This window comes from Clinocottus analis, unplaced genomic scaffold (genome assembly GCF_023055335.1).
Source record: "Clinocottus analis isolate CAN_PGR_092001 unplaced genomic scaffold, fCliAna1.0.p SCAF_3, whole genome shotgun sequence".
Taxonomy (NCBI): Eukaryota; Metazoa; Chordata; class Actinopteri; order Perciformes; family Cottidae; genus Clinocottus; species Clinocottus analis.
The window spans coordinates 21,612,656-21,639,092 of NW_027176042.1; the positions used below are offsets into that span (position 1 = coordinate 21,612,656).

Sequence of the window (26,437 nt, forward strand, 5' to 3'; positions counted from 1 at the left end):
GTAGAAGAAGAGAACAAAGAAAAAAAGAACAAAGCTGAGGAAAGAAAGGATTTATCAGAGAATGAGAGCCTGGAAGGAGAAAAGGAAAATGACCAAGAGGAGAGGAGAGGGGAAAAAGGAGGAGAAAGAGAGGAGAAAACGAGGAGGTTCGAAGGAGGAGGAGTGAGGGCTTTAGAATGATATATATGAAGTTTACCAAAGGAATCAGATTGTCAGAGTGGGAGGGGCTGAAAGAGGAGGGGAACAGAAAAACGAGTGGAGAGGAATCTGAAGGGAGGAGCAGGAGGAGCAGGAGGAGCAGGAGGAGGAGCAGGAGGAGGAGCAGGAGGAGGAGAGAAAGAGCTGGAAAATAAAGAGAACGAGAAGAGGAGAACTTGTTGGGTTTCATGTTGACGTCCTCAAGAAAGCTGCTGAACGCTATCAGGACGCAGCAGACCGCTCACACACCCACACACACACACACACATGCGCACACACACACACACACACACACACACACACACGCTCACACACACACACACACACATGCACACACACACACACACACACACGCTCACACACACATAGGGGTGGACATGAGGCCGTTTTCTGAGCAGGACTCGCTGCAGTGACGTTGGAACAGCCGGTTCTTCTCAGTCAGGTGAGTGAATGAACCTGAAGGGTCCGTGAGGGGTCTTAGTCCAGCTCTTAGTCCGCTCTTATATATATATTTATATATATATTTTTATATATATATATATATATATATATATATATATATATATATATATATATATATATATATATATATATATATATATTCATATACTTACTTGTTTAATCAACTGGTCTGCTGGTCCAGTGTTTGACAGTACAAACACAACTTCATCCACACACACAGACACACACACAGACACACACACACACACACACACACACACTCACACAGACCCCTACCTCCCACCTCTTCCCCTCATGGGACCCTTAAATCACTTGCAGGTCAAGACCATTTTTTAAAGCCCAGATCTCCTGAACAGCTTTCCTCCAGACACACACACACACACACGCACGCACGCACAGGCACGCACAGTCACGCACAGACAGACAGACACACACACCTAACACACACACCCTGATGCCTTCATCACTGGAGGAATGTGCCTCTCTCCCATTGGAGTCACATTCCAGACGTTGTTTACTTTTTTAACAGCTGTTCTTTCATTGAAATCATGTAGAGACGAATATGTAAATGTTGAGTTGAAGTTTGTAGCTTTGACTCTCAGAAGTTCTCTCTCCGCTCTCTGGGTTCCTTCAGCAGAAACACTAATAAATCAACTTCAATGATCATCAATTACCCGAGCACTTTAACATAATCTATTTCACTGCCTGTAAACGTCCAGAAATAATGATTATTTTAGGCAAAGTAGCTGTGAGACATTCAGGGCCGGCTCTGACTGAAAGGAGAACGTCACATGACGGCGATGTTCTTCATACTGAGACACTAGATTCTTGTCTATGCTTTGGGCAAAGCTTTGTGTTATTATTTGGGAAAATATGAAACATGCTTTCTTTCAGATAAAGGTCTCTCATCCTCCTCATGGTGGTAATTCCCTCCGTCTCTCAGGATGTCGATGAAGCTGAGGTTCGTCTCTCCGTCAGATGGAGATCTGGTCCACAGGAGCTGGTCCTTCACCGGGTTCAGCTCTCTGACTGGACGACATCGGTGAGTGACAAGCTGCTACAGCCAATGAGAGAGCAGATAACGAAGCCGGTTCCTCAAAGCTCCAGAGCAGAGTCCATAGATGAGATGTATACTTTATTTATTGCACTACTCTGTAGGACACTACTAAGTACACTATGAAGTCCACTACTAAGTCCACTATGCTGAACGCTACTAAGTCCACGACTAAGCACACTATGAAGTCCACTACTAAGTATACTACTAAGTACACTATGCTGTACGCTACTATGTCCACTACTAAGCCCACTACTAAGTACACTATGCTGTAGTATGCTACTAAGTACACTGCACTGTATTACACTACTAAATACACTATGCTTGACACTACTAAGTCCATTACTAAGTACACTATGCTGTATGCTAGTAAATCCACTATGCTGTAGTACGCTACTAAGTACACTATTAAGTACACTACTAAGCCCACTAATAAGTACACTACTAAGTACACTACTTAGCCCACTACTAAGCCCACTACTTAGTGCACTATGCTGAACACTACTAAGGTTGTTCTTCATATTGGAGGACAATAAAAAGTCTCTTAGGATTGAAAGCGCTTGCAGCTGAATGTTGTGTGTAGGAAACCCGGACGTCCTTTTGACAGTGAACGCACCACAGACCTTACAGATGTTATTTCTAAAAGAGGAAAGAAGGAGACACAGATGTAGCCCGTCAACCCCGAGAGGGAACCAGATTTCAACAGGAATGCACTTCCTGTGTGTTTCCCATCCTACACACACACACACACACACACACACACACACACACACACACAAACACACACTCTCTTTCTGTTTTCAGGCCGTCTTCTGGTCGTCACTCTCTCCGATCCAAAGCCATGACGGGAGGTAAATCTCCCAGAATGCACCTGTCTCCCAGCAGAGGGGGCGGGGCTATCTGGTCTCTGCAGCCGGAGGAGGTGGACCGAGTCTTCAAGGCGCTGCGCAAAGGACTCAAGTATGTCGCCTGTAGTGGCCTTCAGTGTGGCAGCTACGATGTGTACTAATACTTCAGTGTGCTGGTTATGATGTGTACTAATACTTCAGTGTGCTGGTTATGATGTGTACTAATACTTCTGTGTGCTGGTTATGATGTGTACTAATACTTCTGTGTGTCCGCTACAATGTGTACTAATACTTCAGTGTGGCGGCTACGATGTGTACTAATAGTTCTGTGTGACCGCTACGATGTGTACTAATACTTCAGTGTGGCTGATACAATGTGTACTAATACTTCAACGTGGTGGCTACAATGTGTACTAATACTTCAGTGTGGCGGCTACAACGTGTACTAATACTTCAGTGTGCTGGTTATGATGTGTACTAATACTTCTGTGTGTCCGCTACAATGTGTACTAATACTTCAGTGTGGCGGCTACGATGTGTACTAATACTTCTGTGTGACTGCTACGATGTGTACTAATACTTCAGTGTGGCGGCTACGATGTGTACTAATACTTTACGTGGTGGCTATGATGTCTACTAATACATTGCGTGGTGGTTATGATGTCTACTAATACTTTACGTGGTGGTTATGATGTGTAGTGATAATTTACGTGGTGGTTATGATGTGTAGTGATACTTGACGTGGTGGTTATGATGTGTACTAATACTTCATAGGGGATGAAGTGTGTGTGGTTAGGTTGTTGTAGCGATGAAGATCACGTCATGTGACTCCTTTAAGATGTTCATGAGCTTCATCAGGAACAAGTGTGGAAGTCAAAAGTAAAAAGCTTCAACTTTGTTTTATTGAGCAGAAGAAGTGTTCTGAGTTAAATGAATTAACTAACTAACTAACTAACTAATAAATGAAGTAATAAATGAACTAATGAATGAACTAATGAATGAACGTCCTCTGCAGAGAACACCTGCAGGGTCACCAGGCTGAGATGGACTTCCTGTCTTCACAGCAGAGGGAGACCAAGAGAAACTCTAGACTGGTGAGGAAGAGAACGATGAAGATGATGAAGATGAAGATGATGATGGTAATGGTGATGGTGATGATGATGATGCACTTGCTCTATTTCCAGGCCTTCCTGTATGATCTGGAGAAGGTGAGCTTTAAAGTGTTTTAATGTCAAACCTGCTTTCAGGATGTAATCTATTAATATAACCATCTATCACATCGATCAATACACAACATAATATACTGATATTTAAGCAATAAGGTACTCATACTAGGTACGGTACTAGGGTGTTGTTAGCACCACCCTTGAACAGTTTATAATAATAGGGTTACCTGCGACATTATAAATAATAAGTAAATAGTAAGCTGTGTTTCAGCACTAAAGAGTTGTAGCCACCAAATGTTGTGTATTGTATTTCAGTAGCTGAGAGAAAATAGTCCCGCATGTGTTGCTGTTGCACAGCATTTATATCGGCGAGAGACACAAACACAGACTGATTACACCTCATGCCCACACCTGTTCCCTGAACCGCTCTCTCTGTTCATCAAGTCATTCCCACCAAAATATCAACGTGATATAATATGTAATATAGATCATAAACTATATAATAATATGTAATATAGATCATAAACTATATAATAATATGTAATATAGATCATAAACTATATAATAATATGGTATTTGTGCTTCACAGGAGATCAGAGCCTTAGAGAGATACATACGGAGACTAGAGTTCCAGATCAGCAAGGTAACACAACGTGTGTGTCTGTCAGGTGTGTGTGTCCCAGGTGTGTCTGTGTCTCAGGTGTGTGTGCTTGTATCTCAGGTGTGTGTCTCAGGTGTGTGTGTGTGTGTGTGTCCAGGTGGAGGAGCTCTCTGAGGCCTACCTGGTCCAGGTGAGACTCCTTCAGGGAGCAGTGAACATGAAGGCAGCGTTCTCTGGGTGTCCGTCCTCCAGAGCCTCCAGAGACAGTCTGCTGGAGCTGAGCCACTGCCACCGGCTCAGTGTGCAGGTACTCACTCATTCATTCATTCACCGGCTCAGTGTACAGGTACTCACTCATTCATTCATTCACCGGCTCAGTGTACAGGTACTCACTCATTCATTCATTCACCGGCTCAGTGTACAGGTACTCACTCATTCATTCATTCACTGGCTCAGTGTACAGGTACTCACTCACTCATTCATTCACCGGCTCAGTGTACAGGTACTCACTCATTCATTCATTCACCGGCTCAGTGTACAGGTACTCACTCATTCATTCATTCACCGGCTCAGTGTACAGGTACTCACTCAGTCATTCATTCACCGGCTCAGTGTACAGGTACTCACTCACTCATTCATTCACCGGCTCAGTGTACAGGTACTCACTCACTCATTCATTCACCGGCTCAACTAGCTTGAGTGACCTTTTGACCCTGGTAAATGGTGATGTCACTTATCATTTTATATATATATATATATATATATATATATATATATATATATATATATATATATATATATATATATATATATATATATATATATACACATATATATATATATATGTCAAATATATATGTAAATATATACATATATATATATATATATATATATATATATATATATATATATATATATATATATATATATATATATATATATATATATATATATATATATTGCTAGTTTGAGCGATAAAGTTTCTCTCTGCAGGAAATGTCAGTTTTGGAGGAAGAGTTAGAAATCCTGCTGGGAGAGCTACACATCAAGATGAAGGGTAAACATACACATACACACACATCTATACTCTCACACACACACACACACACACACACACACACACACACACACACACACACACACACACACACACACACACACACACACTAACTATCTAACATGTGTTCCAACAGGTCTGATTGGTTTTGCTCGGCTCTGTCCTGGAGACCAGTACGAGGTGAGGAAGATCATCTTTCAGTCAGTTTATTTTGTAATAAACTAAGTTAGTGGAGTAATATAGTACTATGATCTCTCTAGTGGGGTAATATGGTACTATGATCTCTCTAGTGGGGTAATATGGTACTATGATCTCTCTAGTGGGGTAATATGGTACTATGATCTCTCTACCGGTGTATTATGGTACTATGATCTCTCTAGTGGAGTAATATGGTACTATGATCTCTCTAGTGGGGTAATATGGTACTATGATCTCTCTAGTGGGGTAATATGGTACTATGATCTCTCTAGTGGAGTAATATGGTACTATGATCTCTCTACCGGGGTAATATGGTACTATGATCTCTTCAGTGGAGTAATATGGTACTATGATCTCTCTACCGGGGTATTATGGTACTATGATCTCTCTAGTGGGGTATTATGGTACTATAAGCTTCTGTGATGCTAGCTTCAACATGCGTGTCTGAGGGTTATGCCATGGAGCGAGCCTCCTTTCATCACCATCATCACTTGAGAACAACAATCAGGGTTCTGGGAGCGTGTGTGTGCGCGTGACGTGTTGAAGGCGTGTCTCGATGATGTCACATGACCAGGTGGTGGTGCGATTGGGCCGCCAGCGATGGAGAACCAGAGGGAGGATCCAATCAGACGACACGCAGTCGTGGGACAAAGAGGAGATGGTCTTCCTCCCACACATTCACCACAACTTTGAGATTAAGGTAACACACCGAGACACACACACATTAACCACAATGCCTAAAGATACACATACAATACCCACAATGCCGAGAGATACATACACAATACCCACAATCCTTAGAGATACTCACAGAATATACTGTGGTGTTTGAAAGTTTACTCACGTAAAGGACTGGAACACATCAGACTTTTTGATGTATTTGTACTGCATCGTAAACACTGTACCGTGTCTCCGGTCAGGTGACGGAGGCGAAGGGTCTGGGTTGGCTGCTGGTCGGCATGGTAACGTGTGCCAGCGCAGACTTCTTCTTGCCGAGAAGTCAGATGATGGTGGTGGAGGTCACGGAGCTGGGGACCATGAAGCTGCTGCTGGAGGTCACCTGGAGGTACACACACACACACACAACATTGACAGACACACACACTGTGACTGCTGGAGGTCACTGTGTGTGTCTCTGTGTGTGTCACAGCAGGAAGTTACAGGTCATCCAGGTTTTTATGTCTTTAAGACACACTTAAAGTTCAGCAACCTGGTGGATTTCATCTGGCTGGATGGACAGATATAGTTGAGTATCATCTGCAAAGCAGTGAAACATTTATGGAGTATTTTTTAATAATATTGCCTAAAGGAAGCATAAGGTGAATACAATGGGTCCAAGCACAGAACCTTGAGGAACCCCATAACTAACGGCAGTGTTCATTGAGGCGTCATTGTTTACATACAAACTGAGATCAATCTAATGAATATGACTAAAACCAGCTTAATGCTATACCTTTAACACCAATCAACTGGTCTAGTCTCTGTAATAAGATGACAGGGTGAATGGTGTCAAATGCTGCACTAAGGTCTAAGAGGACAAGAATAGAGACAAGTCCTTTATCAACACTAAGGTCTAACAAGAACAGAGACAAGTCCTTTATCAACACTAAGGTCTAACAAGAACAGAGACAAGTCCTTTATCAACACTAAGGTCTAACAAGAACAGAGACAAGTCCTTTATCAACACTAAGGTCCAACAAGACCAGAACAGAGACAAGTCCTTTATCAGCACTAAGGTCTAACAAGAACAGAGACAAGTCCTTTATCAGCACTAAGGTCCAACAAGACCAGAACAGAGACAAGTCCTTTATCAGCACTAAGGTCTAACAAGAACAGAGACAAGTCCTTTATCAGCACTAAGGTCCAACAAGACCAGAACAGAGACAAGTCCTTTAGACATCATTACTCCCTGAATGTGTGTATTTGTACCTGCAGTCCCTTCGACAGCTCTGATAGGATGAGGCCGCTGTCCGTCAGCAGACAGTCGGTGTCCAGCAGGATGGGTTCAGTTCACAGCTGGACGGCACCGAGTACCCCATCCTTCACGGAGAAGTACTACATGGTGAGTACACACACGCATGCGCACACACACACACACACACACACACACACACACACACACACACCTGATCCTCATGGCTCCTCCTCCTCAGCAGTCGATGCGAGAGCTGCAGGACAGAGGAAGTTCATCTCTGGTGTTGAAAGGTCGACCAATCAGAGGAGGCGTGTCTCTGATCAGCTTCCTGTCTGACCCGTCGCACGCCGCCGACCCACCGCGCGGCACTCAGAGCCCCTTCAGGTATCAGGCTTTAACGGGACGGTTCTGTTCATAATGATAGTGTTGAGTACTGTCTGAATGAGCAGCGTTCAGTCCTTCCTCAGATTGTTTGCTTTGAATGAGTGTTCAGAGAGCCGGACCTGCAGGGTCCCAGAGTCCGGCTCTCTGTAAACAACAACAACGCTGTTCCTCCAGTCCCAGGCAGACCCACAGCTTCCTCTCCAGCCCCAGCCAGGGCACCAGTCCCAGGGAAAGCCAAACCCAGAAGTCCAAGGTCCTGGGCGAGTCCACTGAGGAGCAGGAGGAGAGGAGGAGGAGTGACGAAGAGGAGGAGGCGTGGGGGAGCGGCGCTCCCTCTCCAGCAGAGAGGTGAAACAGCTGTTCATTAGGCAGAATCCTCCCGTAGTCGTAACCTGCTCGCTAATGGAGGGTCTGTCCCCCAGGTCCAGGACTCCTGACCTTCTCAGAAAGAGCACGGATCAGAACGCCCTCCGGGTTCAGGTACAACGCACCTGAGGCTCCCGCAGGAAGAGATATCTGGTGTGTTTGGAATCAGTTCATCTCCCCACCTTTTTGTCGCAGGACTCTCCAGAATGTCGGTCGTGTTCTGCCCCGCCCCCGAGCTTAAGCTCCTCCTCCCCCGCAGTCGCCCACCCGGCCCCGGGGAAGCCGAGGGGGGCCCTCGCCCTCCGGCTGGGAGCCCTGATGAGTGAACTGGAGGAGACATTGAGGAACCACAGCGGCTCTGAGAAGGAGCTGAGAGGCCTGGATCAGCAGGTTCAGCACCTGGCTACCATCCTGAAGGTACTGCGTGTACTTATACACAGTTTACACACCTGGCTACCATCCTGAAGGTAGTGTGTGTACTTGTACACCTGTACACACACACCTGTACTTCATCTTTCACCCCCGCAGAACAACCTCTCTCTGCTGAGAGACTCATCTTCAGAGGAGACACTCGCTGTGGAAGAAGTCCTGGGCAGCTTTGACTTCCTGTCACATGACTCCAACGACGATGATGCTTCCTGTCCGGGCAGCCTGAGGCTGAAAGGCAGTGGGTGAGTTGATCACGGGTACATAATCAATGCATAACTCTGGTATTTTGAACATCTCTCCGTCTGCACCAGTTCTCTGCAGCAGAGCACTCTGAGGAGACTCGGCCAATCCCCTTCTGAGGAAGAGTTGGTCATCACCACGCTGACCTCTGGGAATTGGGGTCTGGACCAGGCGCTCGAGACTCACCTGGACACGTGTTGCATCCTGCTGCAGGTACTGAGCTCCGTCCTCATGGACCCCGTCTTCACGTCTTTGTGTCTCTTTCTAACGTCCAACACGCACAACGTCTCCTCAGACGATCAGGACCACCGACTTCAGCCCCTCCAGGGCGGAGCTGCTGCAGGAGATGAGCCTCCAGGCTGAAGTCCTGCAGAGCATCAGCTGCTTGCTGCTGGAGAAGCGCAGCGTCTCTGCTGCAGACGGTGAGGGACCAGCGCTCCACAACCACTGCACTGATTTTCATTTACACAATGTTCCATTTCAAAGTAGTTCCATGAATTTAGAAAAGTGAGGCCACACTTCTGAATGTTAACCATCACGGTTTGAATAAAGTTTCCTCCTCCAGTTTCCAGTTGAACATGTTAGTCATCATGTGACTAATAGAATCCTCTGGTCTCTGATCTCTGATCATGTAACTTTAAAAAACAACCTATCAGTGTTAAGACCAACAGGAGAAGAGCTAGTAACATTAGCATCACTTCAGATAACATTATCATGATGCGTTCAGGCACTGCTCAGTGAACATGAGTACTGGCTAAAGGTAAATGATAATATTCAGATTCTGCTTGGTTATATTATGATGCGTTCAGGCTCTACTCAGTTACATTATGATGCGTTCAGGCTCTGCTCAGTGAAAAGGAGTGGTGGCCATGTCCCTAAACAGAGCTCTTCGTCCTCTTCGCCTTCAGTCATCCCAGAGACCCAAAGGACGAGGGAGGTGCTGCTGTTCTGGGACGAGTGCGTGGTGGACAGCGCCGCTCCGTTCTGCTGCGCCGCGAGTCAGTTCTGCCGGACGCTGAGGGAACGCTTCGCCCACAAGATGGAGGCCGACCAGGCAGACGCAGGTACAGGTGGAAACAGGTACAGGACTTATGACAGGTGGACACAGGCACAGGTGGACACAGGCACAGGTGGACACAGGTACAGGATTTTGAATGTATTTACATGAATGTTCTTAGTGGTCATTCATGTAAGAAGTTTATATTTATATTTACATGTTGTTCAAACTGAATAGGAGAGAATAAATAAACTCAGCAGGTTGAAGAAGTTAAATTCTCTCATCTCCTGAACTCTTCCTCCTCCTCCTGAACTCCTCCTGCTCCTCCTCAGTGTCCTCTCAGCTCCTGCAGCAGCTCCAGACCTCTTCCCGCTCGGTGCCCAGCTCTCGTCCGGTCTGCAGCCCAGAGAGAGTGACCATCTTCCAGCTGTCAGTGTTTCTGAAGCGTTGGAGCCTCCAGGAGCTGGAGGAGCACGTCGCACGCGTGTCCAGGGAAGGTCGGTGCTCCATCTTTAAACATGCACATATATATATATATATATATACCTAATTAAATGAATGAGTCATAGAACTGGCAATTATAATCTATTGATTGTCTGTTTCAGAGTACATCCTGTCAGCCTTGAGGAGCCCCAAAAGGAGGCGTGCTCTAAATAAGATGAGGGGGCGGAGCATCACGGCGCTCCTCCCACTGAGAGGCACGCTGCAGACTCTGGCTGCCCTGCAGGTCGACTCCAACCACAGAGTCTGCAAAGCTGCAGCCAGCTGTCTGTACAGGGCTGCAGGCTGCAGGGCCTTCAGGAGCCAGGTACCCAGCATGCTAACGTTTACTAGGGTAACAGGTTAGCATGCGTTAACATGCTAACGGTCATGTTAATGTTTACTAGGTTAACAGATTAGTTTAACAGGTATGCATGTTAATGTAACGACACCACAAGACAGGGTAAAACACAAACTATTGTGCTTCAATCCACACACACCTGTTCCCATTAGCAGCACTTACCTTTATGCCTTTGAACTCCATGTGCCACCCTGTGGTCAAATGCAGGAACTGCATGTCCCGATTCACCCTGTTGACATCCTCCTCCTCCTCTTCCTCCACCAGGCCCTGGTTTACTACACGGAGAGTTTGAAAAGCACTGATGTTCAGATCCAACATGGCTCCTGTCTGGCTCTTAAATGCCTCAAGGTGAGCTCACAACAGACACACGCACATGTACACACAGAGACAATCACAGAAATATCAACTATCGTGTGTGTGTGTTTGTGTGTGTGTAGGCCACAGAGAGCATGGACCTCATAACAGACTTGCGGCGATCAGCAGATGAAGATGTTTGCAGCGCCGCCAGAGAAACGCTCCTCTATTTAGGTACGTTCATCATATTAGACAAAATGACATAAAATGCCCCAATTGGCCGAATTAGCACCCCCTAGTGGTTAATTTGCAGCATATGTGCACATTGCATCCTGTAACATTCACAAAAACGTATATATATATATATATATATATATATATATATATATATATATAACGACACCACAAGACAGGGTAAAACACAAACTATATAATGTATATACGTATATATATATATATATATATATATATATATATATATATATATATATATATATATATATATATATATATATATATATATAATAGATAATATCAGTGGTGGGCCGTGGTTTCAGACCTAGGCCTTCAGTGAGTGCCGTATACTCCACATCACAGACTGGGAGGAAAAAGTGTCCCTGGTGTTTCTGTCACACGGACACACTGACACACTCATTACACGGCGCGTTCATACAGTCATGACATACAGTGTGTTAACACCCGACCCGCGGAGCCGCTCCACCAATATGACGCAATGTGCATGGACCGACCCACCAAGCCGCTTCATCTACCAGTGCCGACCCCCCTTCTATAGTATAATCTTCATTAGATAATATACACTGTATATATATATATATATATGTATATGTATATATATATATATATATATATATATATATATATATATATATATATATATGTAGTATACTCTTCATTAGATAATATACAGTGTATATATATATATATATGTATATGTATATATATATATATATATATATATATATATATATATATATATATATATATATATATATATATATATATATATATATGTAGTATACTCTTCATTAGATAATATACAGTGTATATACAGTATAATCTTCATTAGATAATACACACTGTATATATAGTATAATCTTGTATCTTTAACATACTATGTGCAGGTCCAGAGAACCAGCTAGTCTTCCAGATCCCGGACCAGCTGTTCACTGAGATGCAGGAGGAGGTCTACCAGAACCAAGAGACTGAGACTACCTTCCTGTAGGAACCAGGTCTGGACCTCAACCAGGTCTAAAGACATGAACCAGGTCTGGACCTCAACCGCGTCTGAAGACATGAACCAGGTGTTCATGTCAGTAATCCTGACTGACAGGAACAGAGCGTCATGACAGACGAGGAAGAAGACTCGAAGCTTCGGCCAATGAGAAGAGACTTCTCCGGACACTTGACTTTGTTGAGTTCAGCATCAAGGGGGAGGAGTTTGACGCCTCGAGCAGCTGCGAAACTATTACCACGACTCACTTTGGTCTCCATGGTGCTTCATTGAGAAATGTCTGATTGTTATACATCATATCAGAAGTGTTTAATGAACATTGAACCCTGAGGGACCAAGAACTCACAAACAACAGGTTTCTACTGACTGTTTTTTTCTCAGCTTTGGAATAATAATAATAATATTAATAATAACAGAGCTCCTCCTGTGTGGCGTTCAAGACTCCGGAGGGTCGTGGGTCACATCCCTCAGGATCTGGACTATAATAAAGTAGAAAACACTCTGAAAGAGTCCAAGAGGTGACGTCACACATTCATCCATGTGACACCACTTCAGCTGTTCTGTAGCTCGCTGGTATTTTCATCAGTTCATTGTCTTTGTTTTGTTTAGTCTAAAATGTTTTCGGTGTTTTGTTTGGTTTCATCATTTAAAGTCAACAACCAAATAAGTGTATTAGTATAAAACCTGTGTGTGTGTGTGTGTGTGTGTGTGTGTGTGTGTGTGTGTGTGTGTGACTTAGACCATGCAAAGACTAAATACAACATTATTGTGTATTCATCCTCTCACCACAGAAAGGGTTAGGGTTGAACATTGTGGGACTAAAAACAAAGTATGTTGTTTTTTCCAGTTTTTTCCAGTTTGTGTCACTGCCTCTCGGTCAGTTGGCTCTTCACTCAGCGCTGAACATTCTGCTCCATACACACACATTGTAAACTCTGGAAATGTCCAAAAATGTTTCTAAACTTTTACAATGATTACATGAAAAGTGCTAGCTATCAAAAAACCCAATTGGGCAAATAAACTGCAGACTGTTAACGTTTTAAAATGTATCTATGTTAAAGTATGGAGAGTCACTATGTATATTATTATATATTATTCACTATGTGAATAATAAAGTAAAAACTAGTTTATTGCAGCTTTTTTTTTTAAAGTAATGTTATGAGAACAGCAAGTTAACATACATATATAGTTTATAGATCTGTTTTATTTTTTATGAACAGGTACCAGAAGAAACATTAATATTTTATCAGGGAACAACATAAACAGTGTGTTCAGTAGTAAGGGTCCCTGTGAGGGACAAGCCACTCCTTTGTCCATGTTCAGTCTGTTGCTTACATTAAAGATGTATGTTAAAGACCAGCAATAGATTCACTTTATACAAAAGCAATAAGTGCTTCTTTTCATGTTTTCAGTTCAATTCAGTTTTTCTTCCTCAGTGATAAAAGTCCAGTCTGTGTTGGCTTGAACAAGTGCACTGAACATCTTGTGATGTGAGGAAAGTTCTCCTCTTTGAGAGAAGAGTAAAGATCCAGAAGTGATGCTGACTTAAAGTGCTCTGCAATAGTGGATCAGAGTCAGGAGCTTTGAGAAACCATTAATGTTCAGTCTGGACATGGCTCCTGAGAGCCTGACCGCCTGTGTTTCTCTTTGTGAGGCGGAGCGGCTCGCGGCAGCACCGCCGCTCGCTGAGAACAGAAACTACAGAACAATACGTGCTTTCACGTCAGGCTAAAGTCTGCAAGTCGTCAACACTGCCTGTTGGTCAGGCTACAGAAGCGAGCACACGTACATAAACCACTTCAAAGTAAAAGCATTTACATAAACCACTTCAAAGTAAAAGCATGTACATAAACCACTTCAAAGTAAAAGCAGTGTGGTTGTATTTCATTAATGACGTCATGTTATTTATTGGTCATGTTTGATTGACCTCACACGGGCCGGACTGGACAGCCATGAGACGCCAAGGTCTGAACTACGCCGTCTGGAGAGATTTTGAAGTGCAGGACACGTGTGCAGTGATAAGCCCCGCCCACTGCAAAACAACACACAGTTAATGCATGATTGGCACTTTAACGCTGCACATGTAGTTTATTGATATTATTAATTAATATTCACTGTGTCAATATGACTATCAATCATATCAAAGTCTTTAAATAACTTAAATTTCCAACAAAAAACTTAGTTTTGAAATAAGACTCAGTTTGCCATGTTGAGAAAAAAAACTTTATTTAAATTAAAACCAACGCAATAATGCAGCAGTGAGCATTGCGCACGCACACTCTCTCTCACACACACACACACACACACTTAAAATGTTTGTGAACTTAATGCTTGAAAAAGAAAAGACAACAACAACCCATGCGTGAGAAAAACAAACTAACAAAAACCATCAAAGACGAAGAGACCAGTTCAGATTGTGAGGAGGACCGTTCACTCTGAGGAGGGGGAGGGGTTATTCACAGCATCATCAATGATTGTCTGTGTCCCCTCGGGAGAGGAGCCTAAACGCCCCTCAACTATTCTGGAACACTCGCTGGCGAACAAAGTCTGTCAACAACACGGAGAAACAAACATGGCCGCCAGAGAAGCTCTCAGCGGGGATGAAATTTGGCCGTTTGAGGAGGAAATGCTCCCAGGAACGCTGGAGGTGAAGGAGGGCGAGAGAGGAACCAGAACACTGGACCGGGAGAGAGGAACCAGAACACTGGACCGGGGGGAGAGAAATCAGAACACTGGACCGAGGAGAGAGAAGAACCAGAACACTGGACCGAGGAGAGAGAAGAACCAGAACACTAGACCGAGGAGAGAAAATAACCAGAACACTGGACCAAGAAGAGAGAGGAACCAGAACACTGGACCGGGGAGACGAGGGCATGTGTTTACTGTTAGAGGGTCTCTTGTCACTTCCTGCCCCATAACCCCCTAAAGGCCCATAACCCCGCAAAGGCCCATAACCCCCCCCAGAGGCCCATAACCCCTCCAAAGGCCAATAACCCCCCCAAAGGCCAATAACCCCCTAAAGCCTCGACACCAAGCCCTCAGCCCCCCACAAGTGCAGCTGTTGTCCCCTTACAGCATGTTATCCTCTAGCAAAGCCTAACCCCCCAACGTATTTTTAACCCCTAGGTCCCGACGATGGCCGGGTCGTGGGCGGCGTCTGGCAGCGCGGCGTCCTGGCAGTGGTACAGGAAGCAGTTGCCCCAGCAGCTGTAGCAAATGAGGAAGAGGGCGGCGAGGAAGACCAAGGCGCAGATGGTGCAGGGCTTCCTCTCCAGCAGGAAGCTGAGCAGGTAGAAGCCCATGAACATGGAGTGGTTGAACCACAGTGCCGGGTTCAGCGGTTTGGGGATGAGCAGCACAGGAAGCAGCCACTGGAGGCAATACATGGCGCCTGGGCTGAGGGAGCGAAGGGCTCTGAGGGCTCTGGCGGGTCGGGTCTCTGCAAGGGGAAGCCGGCCTTAGCGGACGGTGAAATGTGGAAGGGTCGTCCTACTTGGCAGCGCTGGGGCGACGGAGGAGAGGTCAGAGGTCGCTGTTGTCAGGTCATCCCTGGAGACTGCAGAGGAAAGAGAGGACACAAAGGGACTGTTATGGGGCCTGTTTCACCTTTAAAAGCTCTTATTTACAGTCTGTTTTACCTTTAGAAGCTCTTATTTACAGTCTGTTTTACCTTTAGAAGCTCTTATTTATAGTCCTTTTCACCTTTAGAAGCTCTTATTTACAGTCTGTTTTACCTTTGGAAGCTCTTATTTACAGTCTGTTTTACCTTTGGAAGCTCTTATTTACAGTCTGTTTTACCTTTAAAAGCTCTTATTTATAGTCCTTTTCACCTTTAGAAGCTCTTATTTACAGTCTGTTTTACCTTTGCAAGCTCTTATTTACAGTCTGTTTAACCTTTAGAAGCTCTTATTTACAGTCTGTTTTACCTTTGGAAGCTCTTATTTACAGTCTGTTTTACCTTTGGAAGCTCTTATTTACAGTCTGTTTTACCTTTGGAAGCTCTTATTTACAGTCTGTTTAACCTTTAGAAGCTCTTATTTACAGTCTGTTTAACCTTTAGAAGCTCTTATTTACAGTCTGTTTTACCTTTAGAAGCTCTTATTTACAGCCCGTTTTACCATAAACCACCAACAGACCAAAGAACAGCACGCTAGCCTAGCTTAGCCTAGCCTCCAGTACAAAGGTGCTTAAACGTGTCTGTGACGTCACCTCGCTCACAGAGCCTCGCGCCTCGGTGGGCTCGTGCTCTGCTTCGTCATGTGTTTGTAGGTAGAGTTAACTCACCTGACATGTTTCATGTTTTGGGCTCGTGTTCCTTCAGCACTGACTGCGCACGTAGCATGCTGGATAGCTAAATAGCCAACAAGCAGGCAGCTCGAAGGACCCCTGGTGCAAAGCTGAGGCGGCCGGCGCGCTGCCTGAACACATGTCACTTCCTCCAGCACTGCGGACCCGGAACATGCGTTATCATGAAAGTACTGCGTTATCATGAAAGTACTGCTACCCGGAACACTACTGCGTTATCATGAAAGTACTACGTTATCATGAAAGTACTACGACCTGGAACACTACTGCGTTATTATGAAAGTACTGCGACCTGGAATACTACTGCGTTGTCATGATAGTGACCCGGAACACTACTGCGTTATTATGAAAGTACTGCGACCTGAAACACTACTGCGTTATTATGAAAGTACTGCGTTATCATGGAAGTACTGCGACCAGGAACACTACTGCGTTATAATGAAAGTACTGCGATCTGAAACACTACTGCGTTATTATGAAAGTACTGCGTTATCATAAAGGTACTGCGACCTGGAACACTGCTGCGTTATTATGAAAGTAGGCCTACTGCGTTATCATGAAAGTACTGCAACCTGGAACACTACTGCGTTATTATAAAAGTACTGCGTTATCATGAAGGTACTGCGACCTGGAACAGTACTGCGTTTTTATGAAAGTACTGCGTTGTCATGATAGTACTGGGTTATCATGAAAGTACTGCGACCTGGAACAGTACTGCGTTTTTATGAAAGTACTACGACCTGGAACACTACTGCGTTATCATGAAAGATATAGTATATCCAGGTACTTTAGCCATCACATCATTTGACTTGTATTGTAAACGTGGATTTTTTCATATACAATTTAGTACTGAATACTTCTCACAGTAATCTGTAAATGTTCTCATGCTCTTCTCAATAGTTCTGAGTAGAGATGCAAAAGTTTCATGAAGAAGTTACAAGAATATTAAAATAGAGTACATGACTGTCACCCTTCTTTAAGCCTTTCTTAAAGTGTGTCTGTTTGTGTCTCTGTTGTGTGTGTGTCTATGTCTGTGTGTTTGTGTGTAAGAAACGAAGAAGCCAGAAATGACAAATAAATCACATTTTGTCCAAACTTTATTTCTCTCATTTAACTCCTGGCGGCCGCGAAGGAGATCAAAACGTAAACACAAACATTCTGGAGAATAAACCAACATCTGGTTAACACTAGCGTTGTTATCCTCTGGTCCTGTTGCGACAACTCAAAGCGCATTGACGTGCACTAGCATCACCGCTAACGAGCGTGCGGCTGAGACTCTGAAAGCAGAAGAGAGTGAAGCGCTCAGCGGCTTTCTAACAAAAAGCAACACAAGCGCTCGTTCAGGACGTTTAGTTTACAGGTGAGCGCCGCATGCTGATTGGCTCTGAGCCTTGACGCTAACCCTGACTCCTGAACAGCTGACCGTGACGCCCTGAACGCTGCAGGGGAGCAGAGAGCAGAGGCAACATCTTGACGAAATGCAGACGGGCAACACAACCTGTAACAGCAGGCGGGTCTACCTGCAGGGACCTGGGTTCCATTATGACTCATGGCCCTTTGCTCTGTGAGTGCCTGAACCCCCCCCCCCCCCCCCCGGCCACACCCCTCACTCGTATTGACTCGGACGTGAACATATTGACTCGGACATGATGTATTGACACAGACATGAACGTATTGCTCGGACATGAACGTATTGACTCGGACATGAACGTATTGACACAGACATTATTGTATTGACTCGGACATGGACGTATTGACTCGGACATGGACGTATTGACTCGGACATGTACGTATGACTTGATTGAAGCGACTCAGACAAATCCCTTTCTATGAACACATCACAGACTTGGACTTGGGTTTGATGACCTCACTCTCTGGTGACTTCATGCTTCTAAACGTTGCCCATGAGTCATTGCTTCAAGAGTCGGCCCGGAGCGACCGCAGCCATTCCAACACTAGTAAAAGCACACGAGGCAAACGCAGCATCAGGTGACAGCTGCAGAGCGAGCGGGAAACATCCTCTATGCGTTCAACGCGATGCAGCTTTTCACGAGGAGACGCTCAGAGGAGTCACGTGACTCAGGATATTATTCATTACACTTTGAGTCTCTTCCAGTGGTGAAAGAAGTGAAATGATGAGAAATGCTCCAAAAATACTTACATTCAAAGTATCACTCAAGCAAAAGTACAGTGATGAAGAAAAAGCGTAACATTGGTATGTTGTAAGTTATCGCATCATCACTGATGACCACAGAGGAATACTTATACACTGTTGGGAGTTTATCTGCAGTGATGATGATATTTGTACATTCACTTCTAACTTTCAGATCAACCAATGCTTGAGAAAATGTACTGAGTTACATTCAGAGTACCCAGTCTGCTGCTGTTCAGTCACATGATGTCGTGACTTTTCTGCTCTACATTCACACGCTGCAGGAGGAAGAGGCTGAACTCGTCTTCAGCTCCGACATCATGCAGCTTCACCAGTCTCCAGGACTCCTCCTCTTCCTCCTCTGTTTCCTGTACCACCACATTCTTCTTCTTTTCCTCCTCCTTCTAGGCTCCGCCTCTCATCGGTCTAGTGGAGACCTTCACAGCCCGTCTCCTCTTCCACTTCGTCCATCAGAGATGTGTGTCCTGCTCCTCCTCCTCTTCTTCCTCCTCCGTTGCTGCTTGATTGACGAACACCTGAAGAGGCGAAAGAAGGAGAGAAAGTTGAAACAGGTTGTGGACCGCTGAGAAGGACACCAGAATCTTTATCCAATAGTTGTATTTGGACCCTGATCCTGGTTCTATTAGGTCCCTAGTCCTGGTTCATCTCCACCCGATCTACAGAAAAGACTCTCAGACTCATAAACTCCATCTACCAAAATGTTCCGCCATTTTGAATTGAGTGAAAAACGCATTTTTGGCATTTTCCCCTACGCGCTTAGTCCGATTCATATCAAACTCGCTGTGCATCGTGCATGGAGCTGTATCATCAAGAGTTAATCAAAAGTGTTTTGATAACCCTTTGTTTTAAGGAGATATGGACCAATGAACATCTTAGGGGCGTGGCTTGTCTTTCAATATTTATAACATCCAAACTATTTGGCCTAATCTCTCAAAACTTGCAGCATATGTGCACATTGCATCCTGTAACATACCACACAATGTTCATGCAGTTTAAACGCTAGGGGGCGCTACAGTAATTCGGCCAATTGGGACTTTTTTGTCATTTATCGCCGTTTCAGCGTTTGTACTTTTACAAACTCGTCCTAGAATATTCACACGATCAACATCAACTCTGGTCAAGGATGATCTGAGGACCCTTGTGAGCTTAAGTTGTGATATTTGTGAGTTTTCGATCAACGGCCTTGACGTGGCGTGGACTCAAGGACACACCCATTTTGTGCGTTCGCTATGTTATAGAAATATGATGTAACTCCAATGTGCATCATACAATCTGCCCAAAGCTCCTCGTGCAGAATGCCGGTCCAGGACATGTACATGAACAAATGTTTGGATGTCATACTGCCACCTACTGGCAAAACGAAATCAGCCAAACGACATCAGATTTACATGTAATTTACACGACATGATCCACACTTCACGTAGAGAAACATGATGCATGTCTTTATGGGAGTTGTTCCTGTTCTGATGTGAAGGTCAGAGGATGTGAGGGTCAGAGGTCAGAGGAGGTCGTATGAGGACAAACTATAAAGCCCTCTGAGGAAAGTTTATGATTTTGGGCTCTACAAAATAAATGTAATGTAATTGAACATAAAGAGTCATCCAATCACCTTCCAGCGACTGCACTCCTCCCCTTCTCCTCCTCCCTGTCCTCCTCCTCCCGCCAAACCATTGGTGCTCGGCTTCTTCTCTCGCGTCTCGGGCTGGTTGTCGTTGGTCACGTCCAGCGTGGGGTTGTCGTGGCAACTGTTCTCCACAAAGCGAAGTTCCTCGCCACGAAACTGAAAAAATAAAGTAACGTAAAGTGTTAAATCTTATCGACGCAATAAAGATAATGTGAAACATAAATATTCAGATACGCATCTCGATCATATCAAGTCAAAACATTCAGATTCAAATTTAACCAGAATCAATATGTGAAAATAATGTATTTATGAATTTCTACCGTCTGGAAGTCAAATACCGTAAAAGTATTTAGATTTAACTGTTGAAAGAAATGTATCACTGCAGTGTACAAATACTGCATTCTTCAATACAAAAGGATCAGCATCCAAATATGTTTAAAGTACCACAAGTGAAAGTATGTAAGAAATTTAAGTCACATGACAAATAAACCAGTGGGCAACGCCTCTGGTTGTATAGAAGTCTACGCGTCATGTGTTAAAGCTGCATTCTCTCTAGTGACCACCAGGGGGCGGCTCCTGGTTGTATAGCAGTCACCGTGGTCTTGTTGCCGGGCGGACGTCTCTGCCAGCAGATGTAGACGACCCCGGAGGTGATGATGACCATGCAGACGGAGCCGATGATCACCAGAACCACAAACAGCTTTCCGTAGTCGCTGCGCGTCGGACTGGGACGAGACGTGCAGCTGCTGGGGGGGCTGTAGTTCTGTATGCCCACCTGAACGGACACACACACACACACACACGCACACACACACATTTTTACTTGCCATACGTACTGTCTGTGCTGCAGGTTCGTTTGATCTGGAGACACGTCTGAAGACACGTGGTGTGTCTGGAGACAACCTACCTGACCCAGCATCCTCCGGATCTCTCCCAGCATGCTCAGCACCTCCGTGGTGGCGATGACTCCTGGAAGACAACACGGGTCAAAGTTCACAGTGTCCTCTTGTCTCCGTGTTTACGAGTGAGAGTCAGCATGTAAACAAAGTCGCTCCTGTCTACTCCTGTGTTCCTCTAGAGAAGGGAACAAGGAAACAAGGGAACAAGGCCATCATAAAAGACCTCCCTTCTAATGTTCAGGTTGATTCCCTGAAAGTGAGGATCCAGATGAGAGAGTGTGTGTGTGTGTGTGTGTGTGTGTGTTTGCATGTGTGTGCGTGTGCGTGTGTGTGTGTGTGTTTGCATGTGTATGTGTGTGCGTGCGTGCGTGCGTGCGTGTGTGCGTGCGTGTGCGTGCGTACCGTGCTCAGACACCACGTTCATCAGCAGTTGGTGCTGCTGGTGTGTCGGCTTGCTGAGGTAAACTTCCCATGATCCTTCAGGGCTGTTCATCCTCCGAGCAAACACTTGCTCGATGACCTTCAACAGCCGCACGCCCTGATCCACACGGAACTCCTCCTACACACACACACACACACACACACACACATACACACACACACACACACACACACACACACACAGAGAGAAAGAGAGAGAGAGAGAGATGTAGTACAGTAGCGCTGCGCACAAGAGTACTTTCGTTGTTACAAGAGAGACAGCAATGGAATATTAAAAGGAATTCAGGAGCACGTACCCTGTGAACTACAGTAGTGTACTTATACATGAAGTACTCACACAGCTGAGGTTCTCCGTGGTGTTCAGGACGACGTACCCTCGCTCAGACAGCATGCTCCAGTCGACGCACATCACCTGGAGAGCAGTTTCCAACCGTGAACATGAATTCATTCATTAATGTCCGCGCAGACGGAGCCGCTATAGTACCTGCTGCACCTCCTCTGGGACTCCTCCTCCCCTGACCTCTGACCTCGGGGTCTGCAGGGGTGTGGTCTTCTCCAGCCAATCCCAGGACGGTTTGGTGAAGCTGCCACTGGGTGGGGGGTCCGTGGTGGGCGGGACCATGTGACTCACTCTGGTTCCCTCCTCTTCTTCCTCCTCCTCCTCCTCCTCCTCCTCTTCCTCTTCCTCCTCCTCCCTGCCATGCGGTCTGACCCCTGAGAGGGAGGACACAGAACCAAAGTGTTTGTATATATGTATATATAAATATATATATATATGTATATATAAATATATATATATATATATATATATATATATATATATAAATATATATATATATATATAAATATATATATATATAAATATATATATATATATATATAAATATATAAATATATATAAATATATATATATATATATATATAAATATATATATATAAATATATATATATACATATAAATATATAAATATATATATATATATATATATATATATATACCCATGAGGGCCCAGCTTCTGATGTTGGAGGAACACTTCCCACCTTTGAACCTGTGTTCTTCCTCCTGCAGCTCCTCTTCCTCCACACTGGGCTGAAGGGGCTCCCTGCTGGGGGCCACACCCCCCTCTGCTACTGTGGGATTCTGGGTAAATAAGCCTCTGTGTGCCAGACCTGCCTCTTCCTCTTCTTCCTCCTCTTCCTCGACCCTCTCGGCCTCCTCCTCTGCAACACCTGGAGAGACGAACCAGAGGTGGAACTGAAGCAGAGCAGCGCTCTTCGTCACCTCGTCATCCTCTCGCAGGCGGCGGAGGGGAACGTACCTCTGGTGAAGCTCCCCGGGAGCCCGAAGTCGGTTCCTGTGCTGGTCGCCGCGGACGAGGTTCCTCTGCCGGTCTCGGGGGACGAGGTTCCTGCAGCGCCTCCTTCTCCAGCAGGAGGCGAAGTGGCGGAAGACTGGAGGCCCTCCTCCCCCCGCGGCTCCACCGCACCGGCCTACAGAGATACCATCATTAGGTTGCCTATTGATATTGTAAGGATTCCTTTTATTCAGGATTTATATTTTTGTAAATAACGTTTAAACAAAAACTAATTGGACTAAATTACAGAAATGCCCCAATTGGCCGAATTACTGTAGCGTCCGAGTGGTTAATTCGCAGTATATGTTCACATTTTATATATACAATATTTACTATATATATATATATATATATATATATATATATATATATATATATATATGCTGTCCTCACCTCCTGTAGCCCAGGATCCAGCCCCTCAGCTGGGGAGAGGCCGGTCTGGTTGGAGCTGGAGGTTTCAGATGGACTGTAGCCTGTGAGACGAGAAGGAGGACGTCAGGAACCCGTTAACACACCTCCTCTTGTTGTTAGGAGGTTCTGACAGCAGAAGAGGAGGAGGAGAAAAATAAGTCTTGTGATGTCATCAGGTTCAGGTCATTTCTACTAACCGATCAGAGCATCCAGATCTGGGCTTGTGTGGGAGTCATCATCCGTAGCTTCTTCCTCTCCTCCTCTTCTCTCCTCCTCCTCCTCCTCGCCCCCTCTCCTCTCCCGCTCCTCTCCTCCTTCCTCTCCTCTGTCTCTGTCCTCCATGTCCGTTCCATAGAAGCCAGAGGTCTCGGTGGAGGCGAGCAGCTCTGTCTCCGGGTCGTTGTAGCTTCCCACCAGATGGATCATCCGCTGTAACGGAGGAACACCACGAGTCAGCCACAGAACCCGCTGCTCACACGGGACCTTGAACTCACCTCCATCTCGTCCTCGACTCCCAGGTTTTCCTCCACAGCGGGGCGGGTCCTGGCTACTTCCTGGTCCACAGGGTGGGTCCTGCCTACTTCCTGGTCTGCGGAGTGGGTCCTGGCTACGTCCTGGCCATGGGAGGAGTCCATCTGGGCCTGGGAATTGGATGTTTCGTGGACCTCCGGTCGGCCCATGTCGTGAACCAGATGAGGCTGGGCTCGAACTAACTCCTGGACTGAGTGGCGTTTGGTTCTGACTACTTCCTGGATGAAGTGAGGCCGGACGGGGCCTTTGTCCTGGAGGAGGCGGTCCAACGAAGGCCCGAGGGGGGCGAGACGCCGGGACGAACCCAACCTGAAGGCATCGCGGCCGGAAAGAAGAACTTCAGGAGAAAACAGAGTTCAGAGGTTTCATGAGAAAACGGATCAAATGTCAAATGAAGCAAAAAGATTAAATAAATATGAATGGAAACAGGTCACTGACAATGTTCACATTATTCTCTCGACCCATAAAAAAGAAAGCAGCTGTGAATTGGAATACATTGTGTTTAAGGCCCTTTTTTATTAACTAATCAAATTATTTTGGCGATCGTAAAGAAGGAAATCTGTGCAGCGTTCACTGACGACTGGCTCTTCTACGGTGGAGTCCCGGCCCAGTGGGGCGATGCTCATAGAGACCCGGTTTAACCCCCGTAAAGTACACGCAGGAAGCAGCGTTTTTATGAACGCATCACTCTTCATTTGAGTTCCCAGACGGTGGCCATGATGGCACCACAAACAACTTAAAGAAACAGCGTCCCACTGTCCAGAAGCCAGCCGCCACATGGACGCCAGCGAGGATGTAAGCCCTGCTCACGAAGCTCTAGAAGCAGCCGAAAACTCGCTGGTACTGAGCGACTACCATTGATGCCAGGATGCTCGCTAGCAAGAGACTACATGAGTAGTGTTTCCAGTTATGGCAAGATACTAGCTAGCAAACAACTACATGAGCAGAGTTCCCTGTGATGCCAGGATGCTAGCTAGCTAGCAACTACATGAGTAGAATCCCCATGATGCCAGGATGCTAGCTAGCTAGTGACTACACAAGTAGAGTTCCAATGATGCCAGGATGCTAGCTATCTAGCAACTACATGAGTAGAGTGCCCAATGAATCCAGGACGCTAGCTAGCTAGCGACTACATGTGTGGAATTCCCATGATGCCAGGATGTTAGCTAGCGAGCACATGTGTGGAGTTCCCATGATGCCAGGATGTTAGCTAGCGAGCACATGTGTGGAGTTCCCATGATGCCAGGATGTTAGCTAGCGACTGGCATTCAAAAACTCCCCATCCAACCTCAGGAAACACATTGAGCAGTTATGTTAATGTTTAGTAATCTTAATGATCATAAACCTGTTCAGACATCTAGCAATGTTTCCCACAGGAGTGGAGGATTGGAGTATATCTTTGGCAGGTGGAAGACAGGTGCATATATATATATATATATATATATATATATATATATATATATATATATATATATATATATATATATATACACACATATACACACACACACACACACACACACACAGTATAATCTTTAATAGATAATATCAGTGGTGGGCCGTGGTTTCAGACCTAGGTCTTCGGTGAGTGCGTATACTCCACATCACAGACTGGGAGGAGAAAGTGTCCCTGGAGTATATATATATATATATATATATATATATATATATATATATATATATAAAATCCATGACAATGTATAACTGCTGATGCTCCTAATTACAATGAAGTTACTGATTAAGTTATTATCATCAGCTGTGTGTGACACTGCAGAGTGTGTGTGTGTGACACTGCAGTGTGAGACACTGCAGAGAGTGAGTGTGTGTGTGTGTGCGAGATACCGCAGTGTGAGTGTGTGTGCGTGTGACACTGCAGAGTTTGTGTGTGTGCGTGTGTGCATGCGTGCGTGTATCTTCAGCAGTGATCCTGCATCTCATCGCGTTTCCTTCCTGATTGACAATAATAGTAATAATAATAATAATAATAATAATAATAATAAATGAACATATTCATGTTGTCCGGATGAAATGAAACTCACCGGTCAGTGTGATGAAGAGCAGGCCCGGCATGTCTGCGGCAGCGCCTCCTCTTCCTCCTCCTCTCTCACGGTCTCTGGATGTCAGCGGAGGCCGAGAGGATGACGCAGTCTGCGGCGTGCGGGCTCGCTGGGGTCCGGGCAGAGATACACAGAGACAGGCAGAGTGAGAGACACACAAACAGGCTCTGATCCGCCGCAGCGTCGCTGGACTCGGCCGCCTGGCTGCAGCTGCAGGGTGTCGTTCCCCCGCTGGCCGTTGAGTGTCGCTGTCTCTGTTGAGACTGAAGGACGCGTTCAGGTGCTTCTCGTAAATTGTTTAGTTGTTTTTAATAGTTATTTAAAACGAGCTCCACTTGT

The 26,437-nt window shown here is 45.2% G+C and overlaps 3 protein-coding genes across 6 annotated transcripts; 1 reads left to right on the forward strand and 2 right to left on the reverse strand.

Annotated features, from left to right (window-relative positions):
* The first annotated feature begins 556 nt into the window (after positions 1 to 556).
* ripor3 (RIPOR family member 3) lies at positions 557 to 13,131 on the forward strand. Of its 3 annotated transcripts, XM_068594403.1 has the most exons (25): positions 557 to 640; positions 1,555 to 1,702; positions 2,519 to 2,674; positions 3,578 to 3,656; positions 3,747 to 3,770; positions 4,318 to 4,371; positions 4,487 to 4,636; positions 5,323 to 5,386; positions 5,523 to 5,566; positions 6,159 to 6,284; positions 6,505 to 6,650; positions 7,520 to 7,646; positions 7,741 to 7,883; positions 8,058 to 8,231; positions 8,306 to 8,363; positions 8,445 to 8,666; positions 8,778 to 8,920; positions 8,990 to 9,131; positions 9,214 to 9,340; positions 9,827 to 9,982; positions 10,248 to 10,412; positions 10,521 to 10,723; positions 11,021 to 11,104; positions 11,194 to 11,284; positions 12,193 to 13,131. In XM_068594403.1, the coding sequence occupies exons 2-25, from the start codon at positions 1,605 to 1,607 to the stop codon at positions 12,291 to 12,293; spliced, it is 2,877 nt and encodes a 958-aa protein (XP_068450504.1). In that variant the 5' UTR covers positions 557 to 640; positions 1,555 to 1,604; the 3' UTR covers positions 12,294 to 13,131. The 3 variants fall into 3 exon arrangements, with proteins under 3 accessions (XP_068450504.1, XP_068450502.1, XP_068450503.1); XM_068594401.1 differs by lacking the exons at positions 557 to 640; positions 1,555 to 1,702; positions 2,519 to 2,674; ... (2 more) ...; positions 4,318 to 4,371; positions 4,487 to 4,636 and having other exon boundaries at positions 5,312 to 5,386; positions 7,738 to 7,883; XM_068594402.1 differs by lacking the exons at positions 557 to 640; positions 1,555 to 1,702; positions 2,519 to 2,674; ... (2 more) ...; positions 4,318 to 4,371; positions 4,487 to 4,636 and having other exon boundaries at positions 5,312 to 5,386; positions 7,738 to 7,883; positions 8,312 to 8,363.
* A 2,154-nt stretch (positions 13,132 to 15,285) lies between these two features.
* Positions 15,286 to 16,707, reverse strand: blcap (bladder cancer associated protein). Its single transcript, XM_068594316.1, has 2 exons — positions 16,587 to 16,707; positions 15,286 to 15,858 (listed from the first exon to the last, which is right to left on the reverse strand). Exon 2 carries the CDS (start codon positions 15,686 to 15,688, stop codon positions 15,425 to 15,427), a length of 264 nt encoding a protein of 87 aa, XP_068450417.1. The 5' UTR covers positions 15,689 to 15,858; positions 16,587 to 16,707; the 3' UTR covers positions 15,286 to 15,424.
* Positions 16,708 to 18,190: 1,483 nt separating this feature from the next.
* On the reverse strand, positions 18,191 to 26,238 carry podxl2 (podocalyxin-like 2). 2 transcript variants are annotated; one of them, XM_068595170.1, is made up of 14 exons: positions 26,081 to 26,238; positions 24,005 to 24,378; positions 23,708 to 23,939; positions 23,493 to 23,572; positions 23,064 to 23,235; positions 22,786 to 22,974; positions 22,442 to 22,458; positions 22,229 to 22,405; positions 22,082 to 22,156; positions 21,706 to 21,862; positions 21,312 to 21,373; positions 21,000 to 21,179; positions 20,390 to 20,560; positions 18,191 to 19,295 (listed from the first exon to the last, which is right to left on the reverse strand). In XM_068595170.1, exons 1-14 carry the CDS (start codon positions 26,109 to 26,111, stop codon positions 19,230 to 19,232), a joined length of 1,983 nt encoding a protein of 660 aa, XP_068451271.1. In that variant the 5' UTR covers positions 26,112 to 26,238; the 3' UTR covers positions 18,191 to 19,229. The 2 variants fall into 2 exon arrangements, with proteins under 2 accessions (XP_068451271.1, XP_068451270.1); XM_068595169.1 differs by having other exon boundaries at positions 22,229 to 22,458.
* Between the last annotated feature and the right edge of the window lie 199 nt (positions 26,239 to 26,437).

Bases quoted from the DNA above. Each gene is read 5' to 3' on its own strand.
- ripor3 (XM_068594403.1), top strand. From the start codon at position 1,605: ATGTCGATGAAGCTGAGGTTCGTCTCTCCGTCAGATGGAGATCTGGTC. The intron at 5,387-5,522 runs GTAAACATACAC...GTGTTCCAACAG, and splicing joins GCTACACATCAAGATGAAGG to GTCTGATTGGTTTTGCTCGG. The intron at 9,341-9,826 runs GTGAGGGACCAG...CTTCGCCTTCAG, and splicing joins CAGCGTCTCTGCTGCAGACG to TCATCCCAGAGACCCAAAGG.
- blcap (XM_068594316.1), bottom strand. From the start codon at position 15,688: ATGTATTGCCTCCAGTGGCTGCTTCCTGTGCTGCTCATCCCCAAACCG.
- podxl2 (XM_068595169.1), bottom strand. From the start codon at position 26,111: ATGCCGGGCCTGCTCTTCATCACACTGACCG. The intron at 23,940-24,004 runs GTGAGTTCAAGG...CCTCCGTTACAG, and splicing joins GAGTCGAGGACGAGATGGAG to CGGATGATCCATCTGGTGGG. The intron at 22,157-22,228 runs GTACTATAGCGG...ACTGCTCTCCAG, and splicing joins TCCCAGAGGAGGTGCAGCAG to GTGATGTGCGTCGACTGGAG.